At 52.3% G+C, this 27,804-nt stretch overlaps 5 protein-coding genes across 5 annotated transcripts; 2 read left to right on the forward strand and 3 right to left on the reverse strand.

The window, feature by feature from the left end:
- Positions 1-7,581: 7,581 nt before the first annotated feature.
- PG994_006377 (uncharacterized protein) lies at positions 7,582-10,818 on the forward strand (the record flags this gene model as incomplete). Its single annotated transcript, XM_066857786.1, has 4 exons — positions 7,582-7,749; positions 7,963-8,707; positions 8,794-9,131; positions 9,202-10,818. The coding sequence occupies 4 exons, from the start codon at positions 7,582-7,584 to the stop codon at positions 10,816-10,818; spliced, it is 2,868 nt and encodes a 955-aa protein (XP_066717055.1).
- A 2,456-nt stretch (positions 10,819-13,274) lies between these two features.
- Positions 13,275-16,245, reverse strand: PG994_006378 (sterol regulatory element binding protein Sre1; the record flags this gene model as incomplete). The annotated part of the gene is made up of 2 exons (XM_066857787.1): positions 13,275-15,461; positions 15,529-16,245. Coding segments are annotated over 2 exons (2,904 nt in total), but the record flags the coding sequence as incomplete, so codon positions are not given.
- A 2,461-nt stretch (positions 16,246-18,706) lies between these two features.
- PG994_006379 (uncharacterized protein) lies at positions 18,707-20,254 on the reverse strand (the record flags this gene model as incomplete). Its single annotated transcript, XM_066857788.1, has 1 exon — positions 18,707-20,254. One exon carries the CDS (start codon positions 20,252-20,254, stop codon positions 18,707-18,709), a length of 1,548 nt encoding a protein of 515 aa, XP_066717057.1.
- A 2,503-nt stretch (positions 20,255-22,757) lies between these two features.
- Positions 22,758-25,784, forward strand: PG994_006380 (ATP-dependent DNA helicase srs2; the record flags this gene model as incomplete). The annotated part of the gene is made up of 3 exons (XM_066857789.1): positions 22,758-23,649; positions 23,704-23,871; positions 23,920-25,784. The coding sequence occupies 3 exons, from the start codon at positions 22,758-22,760 to the stop codon at positions 25,782-25,784; spliced, it is 2,925 nt and encodes a 974-aa protein (XP_066717058.1).
- A 141-nt stretch (positions 25,785-25,925) lies between these two features.
- Positions 25,926-27,300, reverse strand: PG994_006381 (carbohydrate esterase family 9 protein; the record flags this gene model as incomplete). The annotated part of the gene is made up of 2 exons (XM_066857790.1): positions 25,926-26,169; positions 26,234-27,300. The coding sequence occupies 2 exons, from the start codon at positions 27,298-27,300 to the stop codon at positions 25,926-25,928; spliced, it is 1,311 nt and encodes a 436-aa protein (XP_066717059.1).
- Positions 27,301-27,804: the final 504 nt, after the last annotated feature.

The following is a 27,804-nucleotide window of genomic DNA, read 5'->3' on the forward strand; positions in this document are numbered from 1 at the left end:
TTGATTGGAGACCGGAGAAACGCTTCGCGGCACAAATTATTTCTCGGTGAAATCGTTGGGTTGTTCGTGCGACAACAACAACAACATGCCATTCATATTTTTCTAAGTACACGCTCCCCCATTTGGGTTGAGCCGAGCCGTGACATTCCAACAACAGCCTGCAATCAACATACGCCCGGCCTGTCTGATGTCGCCATCTGAAGCTCTATGTCATATATGGGGGATGAACACATACACACAACGATGGCAATACATTGCTGCCTAGTACGGAGCAACAGCATCCATGGCGCATGTAACACGCGACAACCATGGCGACGGGGTTGAGCCCCAATCCTCCGCGGGGTTAAGCCGACGATGTATCAAAGCTCATACGGCGTTTGATTAGAGGGAGGCATCGAGGGTAAAACAGACCCGAGTCCTAACCATGAGCAGTCTCGGAACTTCTATAGTACTGAACTATTATTCTTGACGAGCCCGTCGTCGTCCTGATACGATGCTTTGGGGGCCCCGCTGGCAAAGAGCAGGAGGCCCGTCCTTCGTCTAGTCAGGTAGATAAGGCATCCTCCACAAACATGATTCAGGCAGGCTGTGGTGGATTCTACTAGTACGCCGAGAGCCGAGGACATCGTGCGATTTATCTGGGGATAGCATATCTACAATCACTTGGCCTCCCCAGCATCGAACTCCGAATAGTATCAGACTCCACTACACTGCCCGGGAGCAGTCACGCTTTGGACGCGCACTCTCACGTGCGCTATCAAGCTGCTGACAAAAACATTACCGACATTCAATTCATATTTGCTCTACTACTATTCTCACCAGAACCGTGGGATTCATGGTCTTGGCCCCCCAGGATAGTCGGCCGCGAACCAGCACCTGTAAATGGATGCGCAATACGCAACATGATCAGCTGTCCACCTCACAGCCAACTACCACTACGTCATATACTTGCGTGCGGCCTCATGTTATGCATCTCGCGCTTCGGGCTGTTGGTCAGTTGCCCAGCATCTCCAGCGTCTGTTCCGGAGCGCGACTACTTGAATTTGTAATCATAACATGAAATGACCATGACTATATACAATACCCATGCAACGTATACATAACGATTGAAGATCGGTATTTCAGTTCCCTCCATCACCTGCCTCCGCCAGGCTCCGGTGGTGCCCGACACTCGGGACCCATGTTGAATCGCAGCTAGTTAATAAATCCTGCCTCTTAAACCGCACGGTTCAGACGGAAAAGGGCAAGGCTGATTGGCGAGTGAAAGTACCGCATCCCCGTCCACACTAATGGAATATCCCGTCTCGTATATACAGCCAATCAGAAGCGACGCCAGTAAAAGGCCTGGGCGTTGAGACGGCTAATGTACCCAGTCTTTGAATGGTAATATGGCACTTTCTAATACAGTATCAAGTCCATGGGGACTGGTGCTTTCGTTCTGGCTAAGGGGGGGAGCAGGCCAGGACTAGCCGGCCACGAGGACGGGCAAAGCAAAGCCCCAGGTTCGACACGCGAGAAGGACGCAAGCCTGCTGACGGTGTCAGCACCTTGTTCAACTTAAAATAACCCCTCGCCGTACGCTACCTACGCTACGCCCTTGGTTCTACATGTCAGACCGTTGCGGCCAGACCGGATTAGGTGATGGTCATCACCTACTAGAGCTGCTGTGCCTACAGCGCTGATGATCTATAGACATATATACCTGTCGATCGACCAATCTTGACGCGGCAGGACGAGGAAGCTAAATCAAGGTTTGCAGCTTTGCCGAAAACCGCTTCAGCTCAGCTAGCCTCTGCTTTGGAATCATGTACGACGTATCAAGAGAGTGCCCTGCACGAAAGCCACGCAATTTGCTCTACGGCCCAAGCGAGGAGGGCCTGGGCCGCCTCGTCTATCGCAAAGATACAAGAAATGACATCTAGGTATCCAAGCGATGATGCAGTTGTATGTAATCTACGTATCTCAGATTGCACCCATCGAGTGGCTTGGAGGACCCCCCGAAACATGCGCCTCTCCTTATCAGGCCGTTTTTATTAATCCCCTTGTCTCAGCTAGTGTTGATGTTCAGGAGTATATGGATCCAGCCTTATAGTATGGCCTGAATATCCGCACCCGCGCAGGCATGTGCTCATTCAGGCTGCCATATTTCCAAATGCTAACCATGCAAGTTGGCGGGTTTATCGCCCCATAATGCCCCGGAGACTGGAGACTTGGGCCTACGATAACGCCCAGAGCCCTACCCATGAAGTACGTGAGGTTAAAGGGACCGTGGTGCATTAGTGCCACTCAGGGGTTTCCACAAAATGTATTTTGAAAATGCGAGTCTGTCGATGGCCGCTGGTTTATGCTACTTTAGCGGCCAGCCGCCAGTCAGTCACCGGGAACGCTAAGGAAAAGTCCCAGACTGAGGTATAACAAGGCGGCCAATCCAATCAGCATCCTCACCCGACGTCTGGTTCATCCTTTGCGAAGGGAGTACGATGCATCATCATCCTCCATCTTGGCTTTGGTTGCATACGGTTCTTCGATAGATGCGATCGCGTCTTCGAAAAATCCCATGGAAAACAAATTCCATCCGAGTCTATGTCGCCGTTCATTTCTTCCCAACCCTTGTACACAGAGCATCCCCATACAATCTCTCCGAGCATGCCTGTGTTAAGTACATCTCTCAAACCCCTGCTGTACTGCCGCTTTTACCTCGAGTACGGAGTACATCCAGTTCAATGGGAAGTGGGTTAATTTATTTGGCCCGAGACGAAAAGGGAAGGGGACACCCTGGTCCATGTACCAATCTGTCAGCTTTTTTTATTAGCCCGCGATCCCATGTCCCTTCATGCAATGGATTTTGGGGGCGAAAAATCCGTTGGAGAAATACTCTGGGATTACTCGATTAGGAGACAATTCCTAGGTTCAATGTTAGATCTCCCGCCCAAACCACTCCGGCGGGTCTCGCTCTTTTGTCATCTGTGCTTCGTCCCGCGTCGTCTGCGGTCGGTGCGACAGTTGACCAATAAGACGACGACATGCCAAGAACGAAGGGATGTAGATATGGCCAGGAGCAACAATGACGACTAGACAACGATCGACAAACACTCAACACCCTCTACTGCTTCGCCATCCTAATTAATGTGTGGTCATTCTTGCAAGCCTCTATGTCTCCTTGGGTGTGATCCTTACAAGATTGAGTTTCGGTCCCGGCACCGAGGAATACAAGGGAAGGAACCGGAGTTCAGTCCGCCACTAGTAGCCAGCGTAAGTGTGTGTCGGTTTACGGCACGGGTCTCTGTCGCCCTCACCTGCTTGGCTGAGTTAATTGAGGCACAGTACGTGTTGGGACCCGTTGGGGGAAATGAGTCAAATTTCTTCATTGATGTTGTTGCTTCTGGACATGAGAATAGAAGCACATATACACTGGGTGGGCAAACGAACGGGCGAATAAGGAGAGAGTGCCCAGTGTATGTGTATGCACTTATGATAAGTTCCGAGTTGGGCCACACTTGCCAACATGCAGCAACCACAATCAATTAGGTCACCAAGTGGCGAAGCCTCGAAAGAGACGAAGAGGAAGCATTCCACTCTGGCTACTGTGGCTCCTTTCGTCTGGCTTGGGGGCGGCCAATCAGTCTGTGTAACACGGCGAGATGGTATCCCAAAGCTACCAAACCCCGAAAAGGGCAACCAAGATGATTCTTGTGTAACGCTCTAGAGAAGGGAGTGGGCAGGGTTGGCGGCTGGCGGTTGGTGCGGGGTATCTAAAGTAGGAGTATACGCGGGTCCGCAAATGAACCAGCCTACCTACTTCCCGAAGATGCCTAACTCACAGCCCTGCCAGTTGACCTACAGTAGTCCTGGACAGTGCCATGTTGTTATGGGGTTCCATCCTGTGAAACCATACATGTACATATATTACATCCCTGTTCACACACTAGTCGAAAAGTACAACACATGATTCGTTCCTTGGTTAAGTAAGCTTGTTACTCAGACTAGGTCCTTGTCTTTTGTCCCACCAGACTAGACTAGACCCTCCGCTTTGTCATCTGCCATTGATATCAAACTCCTACAGATCGCAAGTCAATCTCGTTTTTGGCCTTCCCAGCATGCACGGCTCACGATTTCATAGCGGATACCGATTCTCTTCCCTTGCATCCGTCAAGTCACGGCCGGAACTTCCATCAAGACGCGCAAGCGTCTGTCCACATACTGTGGACAAGCCAGGGTGTATTCACTCCGCGGAGGATCCTGTTTGTCCATACAAAGATGTAGGTATGTGTACCTGTAGGTTCAAAACACAAACAAGTGAAGTAGCTTCAGCATAAATCTATCCAAATTCATGATACCAACGAGATAAAGCAGCAGCAGGTTATTTGCAAGCAAGTGCCATTCGCGAGTTGCCTTGCCAATTTGCATCTGTCTAATAATACTTAGCTTAAGTCGGCACCGAAGGTATACTTCGTTACACGCACATATACACAACAGGTGACCAACTGTGATGCAACCCTATACGTACTAAGGCGGGTTGAAGGAATGGGGGCTGGCTGGCCGATCGTGTAATTGATCCGTATCTCCTCCAACTTCCTTTATCGTCGCTTTACAACAGAGCACCGCGAAAAACTTAGCAGCTTCCGCTTAACCGATGTCTAATTCGGTGCCTGGCGCCAGAGACCATTAGACCAAAGATAGTGGGTGGCAGTTTTCATGACTGCTGTAGCGCGCTGAAAAAGCCTTCGGGATAATCTACATACCTATAATCTGGGCTTTTATGTGCTAGCTATTATTATCATCCTGCAGCTCATCTATGCATGCATTAATTGGTCAGTGATGACGCCAACCCCTGGGGAAAGGGCTGCCTGATTGGATCGACTGATATGCACAATTGGGAACAATCTTCTATGAATATGTGTGTGTGAGAGAGAGAGCGTGTATGTATGCCTGCTGGCACATGGTTGGTATGTAGCCAAGGAAGGTCCAGCTCGTCTACAATTACCATTAGTCAAGACATTGTGGTAGGTACAGGCGCAGATCGATCTGTTCTCGGAACTTGACATGTAACAGTACAATAACTTCGGTCCCAGCTGCCTTGGGCGGATATCGTAAATAAGAATTAAAAAAAGGAGAAAAGGGGAATACATGCACACAGCAACAGCTACCTTGCTTGTTGGCCCACAGAGCCAGCCTCCCCTGTCTCTTCATTGATCCTTTTCGCGGCTCGGCGGTTGCAATATGGTGGATTGGTCGGTCCGCCTGCTGTTGCTTTGAGAGGAGTTATGTTCTGAACGGACCGCAATCACGGTAGGTACATTGCTATGGCCATAGGCTGGACCGCGGCCTCGCATTGAGGTTACGGTGCTTGCTTTCCCCATGCGAAGAGCAACAGAGCCCCAAGGGGCGCCAAGGTCTTCACATGGTGCCATCCGGAGAGACCCCAAAGCCTACTCGTACCGGGCGCGCGAAGGCACGGGATCGGGGAACAGGTTGGAGACGGCTGTGTTTGTTATGTAGTAACATGCAGGAAACAATTTGCAGCATATTTCAAAGTAAGAAGCAACGACGCTCTCCAAAGAGGTGATTCAGGACTTCGCGATGATCACGGACGGCATCGTTTGAAACCAACAGATGCAACGATTGTGCCAAGACAGGGAGAGCCGGAGGAATAGTTATATGCTTGGATTTGTCTGTGCAGCAACGATACGGGGGGCCCGGATCCAATCCTTTTATCTCGTCCAACGTTCGTTGCAGAGGAGAATATTGGATTGGTCAATAGCCTTGCATGATTTATTGGTTTGGCGCGACCAACAACGAAAGTTGGAACATCCTTCTCATTTCGCTGATTGGCAATGCTGCAGTGTAAAGATGAATGTTTGTTGTTGGTCGTTATGAAAATTCAGTAGTAGTGTTAGCCTTACGCGGGAAGAAGGCGAAAGCAAGTACGACGGACGGGGCGGGTAGTCTGGCAGATCAACAGCTGCGCGCGGCTGGATGCATGGAGTCACAGAGGTGGAAGGCAGGAGGAGCGAGTATCAGCAGCATCAGTCCAATGGCGAGAAGGAGGGACCAGAAGCCCCCCTCCATGCTTCCCCTGCTCATGGAAGTTGTCAACGCATGCTCTTACCCGTCATCGTGGCACGCCACGTGGGTTACATAAGAACTCTATCTTTAGGCTCCCTTTCCGCCCGGATCCTTCTATTCTTCTATTGATTGATCAATTGAATTGATTCCGAATCCGAGTGGATTCATCAGTTAGATAGGTATGTACATACTTACTCACGGCACGACCGGAAGCGAGAGCGAGAAAAAGGAAGATCTAATACAAGCAGCAGGCACAACAACTGCCCAGTTCCGGCTCTTCTTCCTCCACGGCTCAGACACATATCAAAGAGCCTTAAGGGACCGAGCTAATTTCATGCAGCTGCTACCTACATGCTTCCAACGCCGACGTGGAGGTCTTTTCGTGTGCGTAACCCGACAGAACAAACCCGAACCCCGACAGACAGAGACAGCTATGATCGTCCGCCGGCTGATGTACAAAGGATTCTACACACCCTGCAAGCCATGAAATGGATGTGACCCCATCTCATGGCCCTCGGGGCGCAATTGGACATCCCGCTTGGGCAGTTTCAGAAAAGTCCCATGCGGGCCGGGCGCGATTAGTGATGGTTGATGTACACTGACTGCTGTATTTAGACGCGACATACTCCGTACATCTGCTGGGATGGTAGGAGTTGGTCAGATGCCCTCCAGTACACACACACGTACGTCCACACTCACACACTCACACCCTCTGCCGCCCCATGCTAGCGATTAGACGCGCATTTCAGCTGGACTTTCCTAGGTCCCCGATGGTGAACGCGTGGCGAATCGGAGCATCTTGACCACCCACACAGGCGAGCCATGTGAGCCACCAGCCCAAGATTTGTAACAATGGCAATGTGTCTGATACTGGAACACATATACCCTCCGCAAAGAAGATCTCAATGTTAGCAAGCCCATGGAAGGGCCGGGGCCGCCATGTCTCGTTCTCTCTCTCTCTTCTCTCCGACCCCCAGAGAAGGTAGGGGCAGGTGGGGGATCTGTGGGAGGTGGGTGCCAGACTCAGTTTCAAAGGCCGCCCTCTCTGTTTTCTCGCAATCAGCTGCTGCTTTCGAGCCCAGAACTCTGGTCACTGTGCGACCCCTTTCTGAACTAACTGGGACCATATAGTCAAAGTGGCTTGGAACTCTACCTCCTGTAGCTCGCACAGGTCTACTCGGCGTTCTTTATCTTCTCGGGCGAGGCGTTATTGCTACGACATGAATGGTCGGCGGCGGTGGACGGCCTGAACGCCTTTGTTCTGCTTGGTGTATCTCTCAGTAGTGGCTCAACTAGACCAACCATAGCTGGCTTCGCTGTGCGAGGGGAATGATCAACCTGAAAGACGTTATAGTATCCGTCGTTATCAGGCTGGTCTTGTAAATCCCCAATTATCTCTCATCGACCAGAAACGGAGACAACCTAATAGAGAGACAAGAAGAAATCTCCAACTCAGCAGCCTTTCTAGGGCTGTCGGTCCATCTTGCGACCCCCATCAGTTCCGTTCACATCAAGATGGCAACCGCTACAGTGACTGCCGTGCTGACAACCACTGTCAAGGCTGCTTCGTCCGCAGTCTCGCCTACCGGCACCAATCGAGCCACCCCGCAAGGAGGCATTCTCGAGGGTGTCCTGCCCAACGAGTATAGTGCCTCGGACCCGATCAAACTCTTTATCATCCAGGTACGAATAGGGGAGGAATTCCCGGTTCATCTGACAGACTCGTTGATCGAGAACCTACCTGGACTGGGTAGTGGTATACAACAGCCAAGGAAGGGATTAAATATCCATTTCCTTTGCTATCAAAACAGAAGTATAAAAACACGTTATCGGCGAAAGTGATGGGATGACAATACGGAGACTAATCGCTCCCTGACTGTACGCACATGAATATAGGCTGGCATCATCATCATACTATGCCATCTACTGCACTACCCGCTCTCGCGCTTCGGGCAGCCGCGCGTCATCGCCGAGGTCATCGGCGGCATCCTGCTGGGCCCCTCGGTGCTGTCGCGGATCCCCGGCTTCCATGATGCCATATTCCCGGTGGCCTCGATGCCCGTGCTCAACAACGCCGCGAACCTGGGCCTGATCCTGTTTCTGTTTCTCATCGCCCTCGAGGTCGACATCCGCCTCTTCACCGCCAACTGGCGCGTCGCCCTGACTGTTGGGTTCGCGGGCATGATCCTGCCTTTTGGGCTGGGCTGCGCCGTCGCTTGGGGCCTCTACCACCAGTTCCACGCCAACGACGGCAGCGTTGTACTGATCAACTTCGGCGTCTACGCCCTCTTCATCGGCACAGCCCTCGCCATCACGGCCTTCCCCGTCCTCTGCCGCATCCTCTCGGAGCTGAACCTGCTGCGCACGCCCGTCGGCGTCACGGTCCTGGCCGCGGGCGTCGGCAATGACGTCGTCGGCTGGATCCTCCTGGCCCTCTGCGTCGCGCTCGTCAATAACAGCTCCGGCGTCGCGGCGCTTTATGTGCTGCTCGTCGCCATCGGCTGGGTCCTGTTCCTCGTCTTTGCGGTGAAGCCTGTTTTCCACTGGATCCTGAGGAGGACGGGCAGCATCCAGAACGGTCCGACACAGGGCATGGTCGGGCTGACCATCTTGCTCGTGTTGACGTCCGCTTGGTTCACTGGTAAGCTGTTGGGATTTGTCTTGTTCAACCCATCACGTTTGATTATCGTTACTAGAAGCTGAATCTTGCCATTCTTACCTATGTAGGCATCATTGGCGTACATCCCATCTTTGGCGGATTCCTGGTGGGACTGATATGTCCCCACGATGGGGGGTTTGCCATCAAACTGACAGAGAAGATTGAAGACCTCGTCACCGTTTTGTTTCTGCCCTTGTATTTCGCGCTTTCGGGCTTGAATACCGACCTTGGCCTGCTGAACGATGGGTTGACTTGGGCCTACGTCGTAGCTGTCTGTGGCATTGCTTTCGCTGGCAAGATCATCGGTGGCACGCTCGCGGCCAAGGCTAATCAGCTGGTTTGGCGGGAGAGCCTCACCATCGGGTGTTTGATGAGTTGCAAAGGATTGGTAGAGTTAATTGTTCTGGTAAGTCGGCTTAATGTTATTATGTCATTATTTGGACATGTTTTTGAGGCTGACGATGGTGTTGTTCTAGAATATCGGGTTGCAAGCCAAGATCCTCTCACAGACCACTTTCACCATCTTCGTGGTCATGGCTCTGGTTACTACGGTTGCTACAGCGCCGTTGACGAAATGGCTGTATCCTCCTTGGTATCAAAAGAAGCTCGAGCAATGGAAGCGTGGAGAGATCGACTGGAACGGAACGCCGCTTAATGGCCCGGAAGATGCCAGCAATAACATAGACTCGACGACCCAGAAGCTGCAAGATACCAGCATCCGTCGGCTTCTCGTCTATCTCCGAATCGACAGCCTCCCCAGCATCTTCACCTTCATCTCTCTTCTCGGTGAGGAAGCTGAAGCAGCCGTTATCGACAACTCACCAGGAGACGCTGCAACAAAAACAACGCCTGAACAGGATACCAAGACCGCCATCATCAAGAAGCGGCCCCTGGAAGCCCATGGTCTACGCATTCTGGAACTTACCGATCGTACGTCCTCGGTCATGAGGGTGACTGAGAGTGACGAGTTCACTCGGAGGGACCCCGTCGTGAACACCTTCAAGACCTTTTCGCATCTGCACGACGTCGCCGTCTCGGGCAGCGTAGTCGTAGTCCCCGAAGACGCCTACGCGCAGACGGTGACAACGCAGGCCGCGACGCAGGAGTCCGAATTCGTCCTGATCCCGTGGAGCGAGGTCGGCGGCAGCGGCAAGCACACGGACGACGAGTCGGTGCCACTAGTCGGGGCGGTGTCTTCGCAGGACCGCTTCGCCGGGAGGTCGCACCACGAGTTCGTCCAGGGCGTCTTGTCGAGCGCGGTCTGCAACGTGGGCATCTTCATCAGCAACGGCTTCTTCGGCAGCGGCATCGCCCCTGGGGGAGCGGCGGTGGCCGGGTTGGAGAGGACGGAAGCGAGCGCGAGCGCGAGCGGCGGCCTGTCTCGCAGCGTCAGCGGGTTCTCGCTGCGCAGCCATAAGGAGGCCGCGCAGCCCCCGGTCGCGGACAAGTCCCACCACGTCTTCCTGCCCTTCCTTGGCGGCGTCGACGACCGCGCCGCCCTGCGCTTCGTGCTGCAGCTGGCCCGGAGCCCGCACGTCACGGCCACGATCGCACAGCTGAACTGGGAGCCTGTTGCCGCTGCCGACAACGACAATGAAGAGATCACTGTCGTCACCGACGCAATGACGGTTAGCGATGACAAGCACGCTGTGGACACCGAGGTCACGGCCCAGGACAGCTCAATGCTCGCCACGGTGCGTGCCTCGCTCCCGGCGATCCTGGTTGAGCGCATCAGCTTCGTCGAGGTGACGGTCAGCAACGGCTCGACTGTGGAGTCGGCTCTTGGTCTCGCACGAGAGAACGTCGGCCAAAACGCCCAAAACGCTGGAGACATCATTGTCGTGGGCCGTCGACACCCCAAATTGAAAAGGCACCATACCTCCTCGTCGTTGTCGTCGAGGGCCGCCGCTACAGGTGGTGGGGCTGGCGGTGGCGCAAGCAACAGCAGTCCAGCCAATAATGGCTCCGAAAACCCGGGTATGGGTAAGACGGTCGGTCTTCTTGGCGAGAAGATGGCCCTGGGTGGTCTCAAGGCAAGTGTCTTGGTCATCCAGGCCGCTGGGTCAGGGTTGGAAGGCAACATCTACAGGTGATTTTGATCAACGAGCGATCTATTATAGCGCAGGCTTTTCTACTTGACGACGTTTGGGTGGCACGACGATATTTCTACATGGGTTTGAAGTCGGGTATACACGACTCGCCTTCCTGGAAATGACAACCATCGTTTGTTGTATAGTTCTTCTACGGGAGCTCTGCATATCTTCAACACAAGTGTTTTCTCCGGGCTTGGTGGCTAGGAATCTTCATCATCGGCTGGCTACCTATACAAACGTAGCCCGACTTATCCTAGCCCTGTCCTTATTCGCGACTACTTAGCTTCAGAAAACACGCATGGGCCTATATACTACATAGTATATCTTGGCGCTCTATTCTGGCATGCCGCTTTATTGAACGAGGTACTCGAACAGGTTCGGGAATACCTTCGCACCCATGCCTGTGTTGATCATCACTCGATCCTGCTTCATGCAGTGTAGTTTCGAAGAACTACAGAATAAAAACTTGGTATACACCCCAGATTGTCCGAAATAGGCAAGAAAATCTGCAATACGGCTGTGTGATGTGGGTGAAGCCTCTCCCATATCACAAGAGACTTGCATTATCGGCCCGTTCCCATGCAATGTTAACGCCACAGAGCGAACTACGACGTGTGATGCAAGCAATACGTAAGTATATATAGGTAACTCTGATGGCGCAGCCAGAAGCCATCGGGAGAGGGATGGGGGAGACAAGTGGGTGGATTTAAGTATATCTGCTCGCTTGCTTACGGCAGTAGGGGTCCCCCCGTAGTCCCAAGTCGCCGTCCCCTCCAAGCCGCCGCCCGCTGCTAGCCCTTGTCCACTTGTCGGGCATGTATGTATAACTGGACAATGGAACGATACCAAGCCCTACAGCCCGAAAGATGGGCTGGTGGGATGGGGGTTCGTTTCAGCTCGGCTACGGCGAAGCGTGCTGGAGGGGACGCCACGCTACTTCTGATTAGCTGCGCAGAACACCGAATGTCTCAGTTCGGGGCAATGTATGGCTATCGCTATATGGCGCGCCAAGTTATTGAGAATGAGGCTTCACCGGCCGGCCTCCTTCTCCTCTTTCTTTTCATAGTTCTCGGCGACATCCTCAGAGTAAAACTAATTTTGGGTAGTGCCAGCAGCAGTCCCCGTCGCCATGAAGGGTACTTACTTCGGATACCAGTAAGCTAGGTTAGCTGACCGATATGACATGCCAAAGGCACGTGGAGAGATAAGACAGTTCCGTCCATGCGAGTATGGCCCTTTGCTCGGACAGCCGAAGGATGAGACAATGGCATGGGCCGTCCCAAGAATAGCTACCACTCACCCGGGTTTCACCCCAGAACCCAGCAACCAAGGCGACGGGCCCGAGATAAGCCAAAAGTAAAAGGTAAAAGCAAAACAAGACAGCGGGCAGATGACCAAGTCCTGACTACTTCTAGACTAAGATGCCTCGAGGAGCGCCACATGACGCTACTCCCTATACGTAGACGAACCCGTCCATATTGAGCAGGGGAATAAAATGATGAAGAAGGGTGAAGGAAAAGAAAGCACACTTGCACCCCGCCTGGCCATAGCTCCTTGCTCAACGTGGTTTGTGCCAGTAAGTACATCTCGACATGCTTTGCGTCTCAAGCTTGCTTGACATCCAGGGTAGTCCATGTGTATTGTATGTATGCACATAGATTTGTACATACCAACTTCGCCCGCAAGACGCGGCGGTGTATGTGGCAAGTTCACAAGTATACAACACCAAGGAGCTGGTCAACCTTCAGCAAGGGCAAGCAAGTATTTGTAATGATTATATTTTGGCATCGTGGTGGACCAATGTACACACCCAGAGAAACTGTCCTTTCTATGCCGTACCCGATTTTGGACCTGCTCCCATGCCCTATAGTAGATACACACTCTCACCTTCGGCCAGCCGTCGTGTCTGAGCTGACTAGTATATCCACCCGCCGCCTTGTATAATAACGCCGCTTTCCCCGGGCTAGAGAGGCCCGTACAGAAGACGATATGCGCAACTATATGTAGATGAAATAGTAAGGGAAAGAGTGGTGTTTGTGAAAGACATCCGAGTCGTCAAGAAGGAGCAACACAAACGTGTTACTATAGATCTCCCCATGGCTGAGGTAAAGCCGACTCCCCTAAACATGAACACGAAAAAGGATTTTATGTACCTTGAAGTAAAGTCATAACATAGCAACGCTTCGCCCGCCAGATAGTAACTCCGTAACGCTCCCCAAACAGAAACCCCGTGTATGTATGACTGACGGAACCTTCCTTATAGGCTGCTGGCCAGATAGCAGAGTGATGCAATGCAACATGTGGGTAAACCATTGGAAACCCCACTGAACAAAGTCGGACACAAGTGGAGACGTGAAGACACGGCAAAACCCACGATGATCTACCGGATATCGCCAGGAGTTGTTTCAGTCTTCCAAGTCACCAACTCCACCCATTCCTCATGAACATGAGCCTACCGACATGGTCGAAGAGGAAAAGCTCTCGTCGTCTGTGAGGCTGCAGTGGTCGTCGTCGTCGCTCCCAGACATGCTGCCATAACCAGTGTCCGTCTCCATGTTCATGCCAACAACGGCTCTTGTAACGGCAAGGCACCTTTCGACCATCTCCTGCTTGACTTCTTGCTCTAGCCAGAGGTCCTTGCCAGCCCAGATCCGGAGGCTTCCGGATAATCGCTCGAGCGCCCCGCTGCATGCCTCGGCTGCGAATTCGTGGCCAGCAAGCCTTTCCATCAGAGTGAAGGCCGAAGCATAGCCGAGAAGGGACATATCGTCGCTGACATGGATATCGTCTTCAATGATGGAGTAGACGTCAGTAGGCTCCTCGGGAGGTCCATAGCGCTGTAGGTGCGCAATCGACTTCGCGCACTGAAGGCACATGTAAATCTCGGCCTCGGGAAGAACGGACTGAGAAACCTTGACCTGAGGAGTTGTGGGCGATGAGGGTGCTGTCTCGGCAAGTTCATTGACAAATGTCGAGTTCGCCAACGGACCTATGGCCTGGATGACAGCAGCAATGTTAGCACCACGCTTCTCGTTGAAGAAGACGGCGCGAGCGACAAGTGCGCGGTTTTGCGCCACGGAGCCAACAGGGGCAGTGCGAATAGCAAGCGTAATGCCGTCTTCAACAAGCTGTTTGATGTCACCATTTTCCTCGTCACGAACCAGAAGACTGTTCATAAGAGCCGTCTGGAGCGTCATCGTAGACCACCATGCAGCCACCGCATCCATTGGGGATAGAATGGCAGCGTCTTCCACCACCGTATCCATACCGTCAGTAACACCAATCGCGTTGTGTGCCGTGGGGCGATTCCAGGCTAGATTATGCACACGCTGGATGATACTGGTGTCGAGAACCTCATCGGCGTCTTGCTCAAGCAGCATGGCCAGATGATCCGGAAGCTCATCTTCCGATTGATCCCGACCGCCGCGTCGCAGCTGGGTCAAAAGTCTGTGCAGATGCTTGGCCTCGTTCCACTTCGCTCTGGCGAGCTTCGAAGCGAAGGTGTTCACTATACCAAGCTGCACGCCAGTGAGGCCGATCTCCCAGAGCAGGACACGAATGTGCAAGGCCTTCAGCATGAGTCTCAAGGGGGTATTGGGCAGAGTACCCGACGCCAGGAGAGTCAATGTGAGCCGGCTCTTGCTGATCTCGACATCGCCACCGGCCAGCTGGGCATCCAGAGCAATCGCCCATGCTTGAATTCGAGCAATCTCTTGTTCCTCCGTGATTCCCGTTAGCATCTGGTAGCCAGTAACACCGATGAGGTTTCGGAGACTGAGCTTGAAAGCCTTCAAGCCGAGAGCTGCGGCTTCTAGGAAAAAGTTATGCCGAGGTACCCAAACAGTCTGGATCGCCGTGAGCCACGCCTGTCGTCGGACGTGAATCGGAGATGCCAAGGAAGGGGCTGCCTCAGGTGAAGGCTGTGCTTCTTTTCCAGTTTTGAGGCTGGTTGAATTGGGCTTTAGCAGCGCTGGCAAAAAGAACCAGCAGACGCTGCAGAAGAGCAGCAGAAGCTTGAGCGAGTAGATAAGATCTGCCGAACCAACTTGATAACCCATGAAGTGGAAATTCATCGAGGACATCAAGGAACCTATGAATTGCACAGGGAGAGCAAACAATCCACGACCTTCCGTTGACTCATTGTTCTGCTCACTTTCCCGGACGACCTCCAGGACCATCAAGCCGGCCAGGGAGCCTACCATTAACTTGCCGAAATAAGGACCGGCATTGTGCCAGCCTCTTGCGTCCATTGGTTGCTGGTGTTGTTGTTGTTGAATTTGTTGTTGTCGGACGAGTGAGGCATTAGGTCTATAGGATTGCTGAGGGACGGCGTAGGGTTGCCCAACGGCCAACTGAGCAGCCAGGATACGTTTCATATCATCTGGCACCTGGATCATTCCTTGGGTGTCCCCTGCGCCGGGCGTGGCTATGGGCGAGTTTGTATATCCTCGAGAGTCTGTGATGTAGGCTGGTGGTGATTGTTGCGGCTGCTGCTGGATAGGGCTCAACGAGCCGTTCATGGCACCCGATAGGAACAGCTTCTCGAAAGCTGCGATGCGCGCTTGCATCGTGTTGTTTTCTTCCATTAACCGGTTATTCCGCTTCTCGAGATGCCGGATATACTCGGTTGCTTTGCTTAGGACCTATATAGGTTTAGCCACAACGCACTACTTGTCGAATCAAGACGCTGGCATTTAGACAGGAACTTACAGTTGCCTTATTGAGCTTGTGTGCTGGGGTCAAGCCATGCAGTTCCTCGCGATCCTCGGTCGTATCCTCACCCCGAGCACTCTTGGACATGATACGTAAACTTGGTACGCTATCACGCAAGGCGGCGATCTTATCATTCAAATTGGTACGGTACCTCTTCTCGATGGCGTTATGGGCCGACTTCTTCATAGGATGCTCCAGGTCATCATCGTCCTCATCGTCGTCGGCGGAAGACTTTCGCTTCCGACCCGATTGACTCTGACCCTCGGGGGAGGACATGAACGGAGATTTGCGGATGCTCGAGGCCGACTCCGGGCTCGGCTCGCTCTTTGGCGACGAGTGGTATTGCAGATGCGGCGGCATGGCAATTTTGGAGAGCTTTTCGCGTTGGGCTTCAGTGAGAGTGTTGTAGCTCCCGGTAGGAAGGGTGTTGTGATGAGGCTGGGCGACGTTCGATGATGTTGCTGTAGCTAGCAGGCCATTCGACATACCGGCGCCGGTAGATGTCGTGGGATCAGTTTCGGTAGAAGGTTGCGGGAGCAGGCTCGGGTCAGCTACAGGTTGTTGTGCCGAAGGCTTCCAGCTCTCTGGGTAGAAGTTTGCAGCATCGTAAGTGTCAAACGTCTGACCATCGTCAAATGCCCAACTAGGATCGCCAAAGATCTGATCGGCTTCTGTGGTTGGCACACCACCCTCGTTGCCATCATAAAAGGCCATTGGGAATTAGATGCATGCAATGCAAAGGCTCGAGATTGGATTGCTTGATTCCAGGCCAGGTCTGCAGGAACCGCCGCTCTTTGTCAGTGAATGTTGTAAGAATGGGGTGTTTCGTCAGGCGATATGGGCGTGGGTGGGCTGATTATCAGGTCAGGCCTTGGTCCGACACGGGCGGTAAACAAGATGAGCCTCTGGACCCTAGCAAGGGAGTTTGGGGAGGGTGGTAGGCTCGTCAGATATCCAGCTCGATATAGAACGGGAAAGATAAAAGACGAGAAGGCCAACAATGCGCAATCGTGGATGTGAATGATGTTGATGGAGAGGTTGTAGAACTACAACGGGCAGATTGCGATTCGATACAATGCTCAAAGATCGAAGTCGTTCGTTTCACAGCGGGTCTCAGATGTTGGTGAGAAAGGCCTTGCCTTGCCACCCACACACACAGTAACCTGGCAGCAGCAGCACCGGCCAGGAGATTGGATGTGTGTTTCCTCTTTGGGCGGAGCCAGTAGCTCGTGCACCGTAGACGGCCTGAGTCTTGTGCTCTGCAGCAATCTTTATTACCCTACCGTAACTGATCGATCGTTCGATACCCGCGTCTCAGAGTCAGGGCCTTGCCGGGGCTCTTCTTTTTTTTATTCTTCTTCTTCTTTTTCTCTCAGCTCTGTCTTTTCTCTTCTCTCGTTCATGGGAGGGTGTGGGAGTATGGTGTGTGGGGGTGCCAGAGCGAGAGGAGACGAGAATGTGAGTGAACGGGGACTAGAATAGGACGATTGGGACTGTCAAGACGTGTGTGGTGCTTGGACTCTTGGTGTGTCCTTTGGTTAAGGCGTAGCAGTTTGCAAGGGGGCGTTTGGGAAATCGAACGATACTGAGACAAATTCGCACTAGCCGGCCCCGCCCGTCGAGGGGTTGCGAAAGAGGGACTGTTGCCCAGTACTGCCTGGCACTTGCTGGCTAGGCTTCCTGCGCCTGCTGTTCTGTGTACGACCAAGTAGCTTCTTCTGTCGTTGGCTAGCGCCCCGTTGTAGGTAAACAGCCCGAAGATCCACGTGTCCGAGCGAATGACATTGTGGCCGAGAACCGAAACTACTTTTTTTTCTTCGTTAGCGAAAACGGTAAGCTGGTAAAGGTACCTCGTGTGTAAGTTGGAAGCCATATATCGCTGGAGTTTATGGAGGTTATGGACTGCATTACACATGTGTACATATTCCATATGCCTTATGAAAGTCTATTTGATTATCGACCTAGTCTAGCACTAGCCAGGCCGATTCAATGGATTTACCAAGATTTGCACTGTAGGAAAATCTGGATCAAATCTTTTTCTATGGTTGTTCGAATGAGAGCGACAAATCGGCTTCCGTGGCGCCTTCCAAAGCGGAGACCAGTCCAGATCCTGGCTGTCCGAGCCTCTGAGGAAGGAGGAGGTGGAAGGGAAAGAGGGAAAGCGGGAAGGCCTTCCCATCATCTAGCGCCTGCCCTCCGATTCATTCACTTCTAGTAATGACAGCATCGCCAAACCTTGCCTTGTTGAGATGAAAAGGAACGGGCGCCGCCGGTAGTCTCCGGACCGTGCTGCACCACGCGAGCGCAAAAGTAACCTTCCGGCTCACATAAAAAGGCATTGCAACCCCCCCCCCCTCGTTTCCCTGACTTGGGCGCCTTTTAGAAAGTTTTGCTCTTGAGTTCTTTCCAATACAATTCCCAAGATATTAGCACGTGGAAAACCCGATGCATTGATTGGAGATGAGACGGTAGGTACACATAACGACCGACCAGGGTGGCTTCGAGCTTCGCCGATGAAGGACATATCGCGTCGCCCGTTGAGTTGGCCGGAAGAACGGCGCTTCTCGTGTAGCATGGGACTGCTCAACCCACAGCAATCCTATGTTAGAATCGGAAAGGGCCGATGCTACTTTTACAGGGTCTAATTGTCTGTCAATAATTCAATAGGATAGGCTACATTAAGTACTGCCTCAAGCCTGGCCTCACTAAGGTTAATATTTAGTGGGTGGCTTATTGAAAAAAGCCTCCTCGGAGCCCGAGTGCACAGATTCGGTTCAGCTGATTCAAGCTCCAACATCTAAATATTCGTTGACCCTATTCTGACCCTATCTGACTAAGCCTTCCCGACGCTAGCTATGATATGGGCGAGGCATAAACTGCCAATCCGAGTGAAATGATTCAAAGTGGTATCGTGTTAATATTATGAAGGAGAACGCATGAAATCACCCAGGAGGCACAACAGCCCTGTCGTTGCCATTCTTATCAGAACTCCAGCTCCTTCGTCACATCGTCAAGAAGGAAACAAAACCAAAAATAACCCCCTTATATGCTTTGCGCGGCTCTAACGCCATGTGCCGCACTGGACGCAAACGTGGTGACGTTTGTGTCTACTTGCGTAACCCTTTTCTCTACCCGCTCATGATTCAGACAACTTTTATCGGCCCAGTGGCGTGTTCTACCAGATTTCGTCTGATGACTTCACCATTTCCAATGTTGGCGTTTTGGGGTTCATGCTCTTCATGCGTTTGCGGTCTGCTTTGGTGACTAGTGAGGGCGTGATTGGAATACACGGAGTCTGCGGCTGGTACGGCGTATATGGCACGGGAGCACCCGTCCAGGGAGTCCTCAAGCTTGACGGAGAGAGCGGGGCCCTTTCGAAGACGGTCTGTTTGGTCGTCTGCATAGATGGCGACGGCAATGATGACTCATATGCTCTGAACGGGAGAGCACCGCCGGTTCTTACGGCCGATGGGGCGTTGGGCCTAGAGAATGTCGCACCTGGCTTGGGCGATGCTGGCAAGGATGGGAACCGATTGACACCAGGCTTGGGCGAGGATGGCAGGCCGACAAGTGGTGTTGTAGACCTGTCCGTTGTAGCTGAGCTCGGATCTTGCTCATACGTCGCTTGAGAGGCATTACGGGAATGCCCGTAATGCGGATTGGCTGCCATTTGTGTTTCCAATCTTTCATCTATGCTCAAAGTGCTTTCCGGGGAGTTATCCGGAGGAGTCATGGGTGCTACGTTACGTGTAGCACGCCGGTCATAGTATGGCTGTTGGTCGGAAGGCACTGGCGGAGGGGCGGCTGGCGCGTATTGACGTGGCGGGATTCTCTCCATCTCCTCGCCCTCTTGACGCGGGAATGCACCCGACATGGGAGTCATGATGGGTGATGAGATGCTGAGGCCCTTTGCGGCGGCCTTCTTGCGTGGTGACTTGAGAGCCGACAACAATGAAGAGGCTCGAGACTCTTTCTTCTCTGGCCCTTGCTTGGCCAAGTCTAGATTCGCTGGCTTGTTCTTAGACTTCTTGAGGATACTAGCTGGCGGCGCCGCGCTAGAAGGCGGTGGCGACTTGAGGATTGGTGCCGGAGCATCCTGAAGTTTGACACCAGCAGCTTTTGCTTCCTCCTGCTCCATGACGTACTTGTACATCTCCTCGAGCTGTTGTTGCGCCATCTCGCGATCTGCTTTTACCACGCTCTGATCAACAAGCGGATTGATGCCGAGGGTGGCGCTGGTGGGTTGAGATGATGGAAAAACGTATGGAGTCGGCTCCTTTTCTTCTGGAGTGGGCCTAGAGAAGTTCTTGATAGGCGACTTGGGCGACTGGACGGGATACGGGAAGCCGTCGCTGTTAGGACGACCTAGGACGGTCACGTCGAGGTCAAATGCGTAGGACAGATCCAACTCCTCGTCCTCCTCTGCGGCAGCCAGATGCTCGCGACGTTTCTTGGAGAGTAGAAGAAGGAGGGTAGCAACGATGATGAGGGAGAGGGCGTAGGCACCGACGATACCTCCGATTTGTGCAGGCAGGTAAGAGGGGTCAGTGAGCGCCCCAGCTGATAACGAAGGACCGTCTCCGGCACGATGGATAAGTCTGGGGCTGTTCTTGTCCCTTTGATCAATAGAAGGGGCAGAAGAGCAAGAGTCAATGAAGGTGGAAAACGTCAAGAGCAGGACGAAGTGAAGTGAGATGGCGGTACTATAAAGTCCAGGCTGCATAGTGTCAGACCCAGAGGGTTCGTCGGCATTTGTATCATCAGCCTCCTCGCGGATAGGGTCGAAACATATGTTGATCGAGAATTACCAGGTCAATGCAGCTTATGGGAGGACAAAAGGGTATATAGCGGGTGGTGATGCTCATCATGTGTCGAGGTGGGGCTGGGAGGGCGATACCGACATGAACAAATTGGCGCCCTGCGGGGGGCCAGGACGGTCCTACTCGCTGGAAATGCCCAGGGACCCGTGGCAGCGTGACAACATGCGTAAATAGCGCCCACTGAGGACGATCGGATTGCGATTGTGCTCACGTCGCCGGCAGGAGTTGGTGCAGATTCTCAATCTTGGTTGGATGGATATAGCAGATGGCAGGGGCAGCTAAGCGCTCAAGAGTCGAGCTAGCTGTGCGATTGGATGGCAGTATTCGACCCCGCAACTGAAGACCCCTGGCCGCCGCCGCTCCCCCTTGCTCTCATTGGCCAGGCCTTAATTGGTCGTCCTTTTTCTAATGCGGGAGGATGTGCTTGTCGCTCGCTAACTGCTCACACTGCATATGGCCGCCACCGCCAGTCGCTCTTTCGGGGTCTGGTCTTGATGGACATGTTAATAAGACCTGCGATATAAGCCCTCATCACAATGTCCCATATCATGATCGATCTTCAATCTTCGAATGAAGACCATTTCTCTATGTGACTAACTCCGCACATCTCGCCATGCCAGGCTCTGATTGAATGCTCTCAGTCGGGGAATCCGACTCTATCCAAGCTAACTCCTGTCAATCACACCTGGGGCCGATCCTTCGTCACACAGATGCACTGCAACAGCCAACCCTGGGGCTTGGGGCCCGAGCAAAGATAAACTGCATGATTTGTTTCTGCAACGAGGACGAAACATTGCCCAAATCCTATAGGATGAGCACCTTCGGCGTGTCTTTCCGTTGTTGCCCCTGTGCACTAGCAGAGAACCCCAAGGGACCATTTGGCAATTCCCATCGGTAGCACGGGTTTTCCGGGCGCCATTGACGGCAATGGCTTGTATTCTTCCGTGTTTCGAAAAGAAAGTCTCCTCAAAACATTCTTAATTATAAGTCTGTTCCTGCATTATGCGAGTTGTCGAAATTATTTATAGTAGTTCATAGGGTATCGAAATACATAGGACGATTATAGGAGGCCCAGTTGAGGCTCGTTGGTTAACCACGGAGAAGCTACAGAGTTAGGATTTAGTGCCCGTATTGAGGCGTGGTTGTGTTAAGCTAGATGCCTGAGCCCTTCCGAAATTGTGGCCGGGTCGCAACGATTGATTGATGCTGACTCGGGGCTCATGGCTGCACAATTCAGCGTAGAGATTCCGTTTCCAGGGCATTTCGAAGCTATGCGGGCAAACAAGATGTTTACCAAGTTGAGGGACTGTTTTCGAACTCGGAAGTATAGAAATAGGCAGAGCTTTGCAGTGCCACCATTACATGGGTCCCATAGCAGGCTAGGCTGATTTAAATAAACCATTTAACTACAATTCAGGATTCTGCCATCGTTGAGATACGGAATAACGCCCTTGGACCGTCCAATACACGTCTAATCAATGCTTCAGATTTTCAATAGCTATTCCAGCGTTGATTCCATACCAAACACACGTTAAAGGGTTTACCGGGCGTTTATTTCAGTGAATACATATGTAGTTGTATTACGGTTGGTCTAAGCGTTGATTAGATCCAGCCCTTTCTGCTACGGTCTTCTCGGGATAGTTTGCTAGGTAGCAATTGGCTTGAAGTTCGAAATATTGAAACAGGCGCATTGACCTTGTAAGGTTCTTAAATACGCTGCTAGCTGTAATATATTTATGAAGTCCTTCCAAATTTCTTCCAGTGAATTGGATATGGTAGTAGGTTCCCGACAGCGAAACAGACCTGCCCATCCCATGATGCCCAAGTAACCTTGCCTACCTAAAAGTTGAAATCACTGCGACGGGGTCTGCGCAGTCCTAAGTCTCTTTAGGTAGCTGTTTCGCAACATGGCAGCTTCATTGATATGGAACCACCACGGAATCTGTTTTGATTCAGATACGTAGAAAATCCTGGTTTTGGACCAGTTGATTGCCTCACGCGACCATTTTCAAAGTGGAACGTGAAAGTTGGCTATGGGTTCACTGCGATCTTTCACCTTTGAACGTAAAACATGCAGGAGAGTATACTGAAGCGCCGGAATATGATCGATCCGCTTTATCGTGCCCGTCCAAAACGCCTAGCACTAAAACACGTGACACCGCGACTGCCCGCACTCATCGTCATGGCGCGTCTCCTCCAAGCTACCACTCGTAATTAGGCCTCACGCGCTGGCCCTTGACGTGGACGTTTAATTCGTCCCAAACACCGAATACGTGCACCACCAGAACGCCCAGCTGTCGTCTCATATGTCATATGAGGCATGTTTAGCGTTTCGATGGAATTCTCGTTCAACTAGCAATATTCCCTACTAGGTGGCGCGTGTCCACGACCGCGCTTCTACACAACATGGCCGCCGTCAACAATGCATCATTGTTCAGCACACTGAACAAAGCGCAGACCCAGGCTGTTAGCTCCAATGCCCCTACGGTTGCTATTCTTGCTGGTCCCGGTAGTGGCAAGACACACACACTGACTTCGCGGGTGGTATGGCTTGTCGACCATGTTGGCTACCAGCCATGCGATGTGCTAGTCGCCACCTTTACCGTCAAGGCCGCCCGCGAAATGAAGGAACGAATTGGTAAGGCGCTTGGTGGTGGCCGAGAAAAGAAGATTGTTCTCGGTACTTTCCATAGTATCGCTCGCCGATACCTGGCAACATATGGCCAAAGAATTGGGCTGGACCCCAAGTTTGGAATTGCAGATGATTCCGACTCGAGGGGTATTATCACCCGAATCTGCAAAAGGCTTGATACCAAAATCGACCCCCCAGCTGCCAAAGCCTGGATTAGCAAGAAGAAGGCCAGAGGGACTGTCGACGATGCGCCAACTAAATCAAAAGCTTTCATGACCTGCTTCATGGAATATCAACAGCACCTGGAACGAGCGAACCTACTAGACTACGATGACCTACTCGTACGCTGCGTCGAGCTGCTACGTCGGTATCCCTCGTGCGTTTCCAACATCCAATCCGTTCTCATCGACGAATACCAGGATACCAATGGAGTCCAATACGAACTCATGAAGCTTTTCGCACAGGAGAGACGGAGGATCACCATTGTTGGAGACCCAGACCAAAGTATCTATGGGTGGCGCTCTGCAGAAATAAGGAATCTGTTTCGCTTTCTCAGAGATTTCAATGGCACGGAAGAGATATCCCTCGAGGAGAACTACCGGTCATCGAGCTCCATTCTCGACGTTTCGTTGAGAGTCATTCAGCAACAAAGATCGTTACGAAAAGGTCCTCCTGCCGGTCCATAATAAAGGCACTCGCCCAGTGCTTCGTCGGCTGAAGAACCAACTGGACGAGGCGGATTGGATCGTCTCCAGATTAAGCGTGCAAAGGCCATGTCTGGCGGCATGATCAAAGAGGACGACGTCGCCATCCTTCTAAGATCGGCAATCCTCTCGCGGCACGTTGAGTCTGCACTCGGCAAAAGCGGAATTCCCTACAAGATGATTGGTATGTAGTCGATGCGCATGTTGCCGAACTTCACTAACATTCTGGAAGGTGGCTTCAAGTTCTACGAACGAACAGAAATCAAGGTTGTCCTTGATTACCTGCGAATCATTCATCAGCCCGATAACAATGACGCTCTCGCGCGTATCATCAATGTTCCGAAACGAGGAATCGGTGATGCAACAGTCAAGTCCTTGCTTGAAGAGGCTGAGCGGGGTTCAACAAGTCTCTGGAAATTGTTGGTGAAGCATTGCCGCGGTGATCGCAATGCGAAGACGACCATCAGAAAACAGACAGAACAGAAAATCAGTGGCGAGTTGCTTAAGTTGATCAATAATCTACGCATAAAATGGGCCGACGCCGCTAAGGGAAAGGGCTTCGATCTGGTGGAATTGATCGAACAGCTTCTCAAAGACTTGGGATTCGAGAAACACCTGGAGGATACATACGGAGACGAGTACGAATCAAGATGGTCTAATGTCCAGGAATTTGTTGCCCTTGCCGCAGAATTCATGAAAGACCCGAGCCTTACGGAAGAGGACGCTCTACCGGATATTGCAAGCGTGGAACAGGTCCGCGAAACAGATGTCTTGGCCAAGTTTCTCGCAAATGTGTCATTGGCCTCCGATAAACAGACTGATAGCGAAAACCAGGACAAACCTCTTGTCACTGTCTCGACTATACACGCTGCCAAAGGTCTTGAATGGCCCATGGTCTTTATACCAGCCGTTTACAAGGGCTCAATCCCGCATATCCGATCTGACGATGACGCAGAGGAACGCCGCTTGCTATATGTCGCAATGACACGTGCACAAGCATTGCTCTATCTCAGTTGCCCTCTGTATGGCTCGCATAGTAGTAACGATGCTCTGCAGCTTTCACCCTTCGTCGAGGACCTTTCGGCAACGCAATTTCTCAAACGAGGTCCTTCATTTGAGCGGCCGACCATGCAAGAAGTAGGAAGAATATTACGACGTGAACTACCGCCTGAGGACGCCATCTACAAGGGCATGGCTTATATGACGCCTATCGAGGATAATCTCTTCCCCGATCCTACTGAAGCCAAGGAGACAGGGAGGTCATCTACTGGAGCCTCTTCTGAAGCTCGTCAGCTCAAGCGACACAAGACACATCATATCAGCAATACCGGCCAGAGTAACCCTGAAGTAGTTGAAGGATGGAACGCGCCTTATTCCACAACAATGCAAAAGTCATCTTCTTTCACTTTACCTGGTTTCACCACGGCTGGAGCACATCATGTGGCAAATCCACAAGAGCCGCGACCAAAGCCGGGCCCAGCGGCTGGCCCTTCACGGAGGCCGGTCAGCAATCGACCTCCAGCGCAGAGGACCCTGCGTGGGTTCGTAATCACGGATCACGATCAGTCAAAAACAACATCCGAGGCTCTGGGCCCCATTCTACAGCCGCGTCGTGTACTCGGCCAATCCCAGAGCGTTGGAAATAGGCGAAATCCTATATACCCAACGCAGCAAGGCACGCCCTTGCTCAAGAAGGAAGCGTCCGGTGGGATTGAATCGGCATTAACGGATCACAAGCTAGGATCGGCCAAAATAACTAGTCGGCCGACGAAAATGACACCGTCAGAACAGCCGCAGGCTGTCCCGGCAGTGAAGCAGTACGCCTGTTTCTCCAGCTCACCAACAAAGCCCGAGAAGGATGAAGAAGAGGAAGCAACAGTGGTGCTGGCAGAGGAACAGACACGGCCGGCCTCTTGTTTCCATTCAACGACTGTTGGCGCACCCCAGGCGCTTGGGTTTCGCGGAGTTAAGAGACCAGCTGGCTTGAGCCATGAGGGTATTGCGCCCATGGATCGATTGAAGAAACCCTTTAAGCCACTCACCATCAAGCGCCCATGGAGAAAGGGGGCAGTTCAACCTGTGTATGATAACTCATGAGACATGAACTGGACCCAAGACACCATTAGAATTTATTTATATTTATGAGGCATGAATGCTATGAAAGGGGCATGGTCTACCAATCTATCCTTTCTGTACTAAATATGGAGACGTAGTCGGTCTATCTGACGGGATGCCAGGCTATCTGCTGAAGACTTTACTTCCGAATTTCCACGTCTCGTCGACGACCAACTCTGTTCTGTTCCCATTCTGCGCTTCCGATAGTACGACTAAGTCGGCATCTGCGCCATCATCCAGGCAGCCCTTGAGGCCCTGACAACCTAGCATGGCAGCAGGGGTGGACGTGACGGCTTTGAGTGCCTGCGGAATACTGGCACCTGTCCAGTTCAGGAAGTTGTTGACGCACTCGATCAATGTGATGGAGCTGAGAATACCCCTGTTAGCTTGTGCCTTTTGGGTATCGTGCATTGGAGGGCAGTCTGACTTACCTGCCAGCGATTCTATCCGACCCTTCCAGAATCAGTTTCGGTCCCTTCTTCACAATGTGGCTCGTGCAGTCCCCGTTGGTCCACTGATACGTCCCATCCGGCAGACCTACGAGGTGCATTGCGTCGGTGACGAGGATGAACCCTTCAGGATGCGCGTTGAAGGCGATTTTGATGGTTGTAGGATGCAAGTGCTCGCCATCCGAGATGATTCCAAAATACGGCCGTGGTTGGCTTTCTGCGATGCCGAGAACACCGAAGATGCCAGGGTTTCGATGATGCAGTGGCCGCATCGCGTTGAACAGATGGGTGATCATGCTAGCGCCCGCAGCCACTGCTGCCGAGGCTTCTTCGTAGGTGGACTCCGAATGTCCGATGGAATAGATGATGCCCCGGCTGGTCAGCTCAGGGATGAGGTTGGTCATCTGGCCAAGTTCAGGGGCTGCCGTGATCATCTTGATGCGGGGCGATTCGTCAGGGTATTCGGCAGTCAGGTTCTCAATCCCGTAACAGTCAACCAGGTCATCGAAACTCTGAGCTTGGCGCAACACATCGACGTTATGGATGCCGTTTTTCGTCGGGCTGAGGAATGGCCCTTCGCAATGGGCACCCAGAGATTCTGCACCATCCTCTGCCATTTGTACGTGCCCCGAAGGTCCGAGGAAGGGCAGGGTTCTCTTGTACAACTCACTTGTCTGACTTGTGATAGTCGGTACGTATGAGGTGACGCCGGTGCCCACCATCTGCTTATTCACATATCGTACCTTCTTGGCATACTCTGCAGGCTCAAGTAATGATGAGAAGTTGAAGCCAAAGGCCCCGTTGAGTTGGCATTCGATGAGACCCGGAGATAGAATGCGACCACCTAGGTTGATGGTCTCGTCGGGAAGGATGGAGTCATCGAAGAAAGCAGCTTGGCTTCTGACAATCTTTCCAGTAACCGAGTTCACCCACAGGTCCTCCTCTACGAGCTGGTCGCCTTTCAAGATGCGACAGTTGGTGAACTTGGTGATGCCGTTGGCGCCCTCTTTGGGCGACGCTTTTGGCGATGGCGGCAATGAGTGCGGCATGGTGCTGAACCGATCAGATGAAGAATGAAGGGTATTTATTAGTTGCAATGATTGCTTAGGGCTATGTGCCGTCAAGTAGTAGGATAGTAGCCCCTTGGGCGAGCAGTTGGGTCTCCATGGATAAGATAAAACACGGCCAGAGGAGCGAGAGGCCTAGAAGTACTAATCGTGATGGGTACACATAAAAAGCGACGTGTGATGACGCCCGGTGCAGCCGAAACCCGGAGTGGTTCCCAGCTAAACCAACGGCGGGATATCCCAGCTACTAGCAACGAGAGGGCCGATGATAGCAACGTCAGACTGCGTATCTGGACTAGACTAGCGACTATCACTGATGGACCAAACTGGGGCTTCACGCATCTCAACACCGGGTGGGGCCGATTGACTGGATGGATCCGCCCTCACTGATATTTCGAGGTGGATTGTGACACGACAAAACTCAGAGTAGGTAAGTTAGGTAGTGTGACTGATGCCAATCTTTTACTTGGACGATGCAAGGCTCCA

The sequence above is a fragment of the Apiospora phragmitis genome (genome assembly GCF_038363925.1).
Source record: "Apiospora phragmitis strain CBS 135458 chromosome Unknown utg000006l:1.0-5683423.0:1.0-5690449.0, whole genome shotgun sequence".
Classification (NCBI taxonomy): domain Eukaryota; kingdom Fungi; phylum Ascomycota; class Sordariomycetes; order Amphisphaeriales; family Apiosporaceae; genus Apiospora; species Apiospora phragmitis.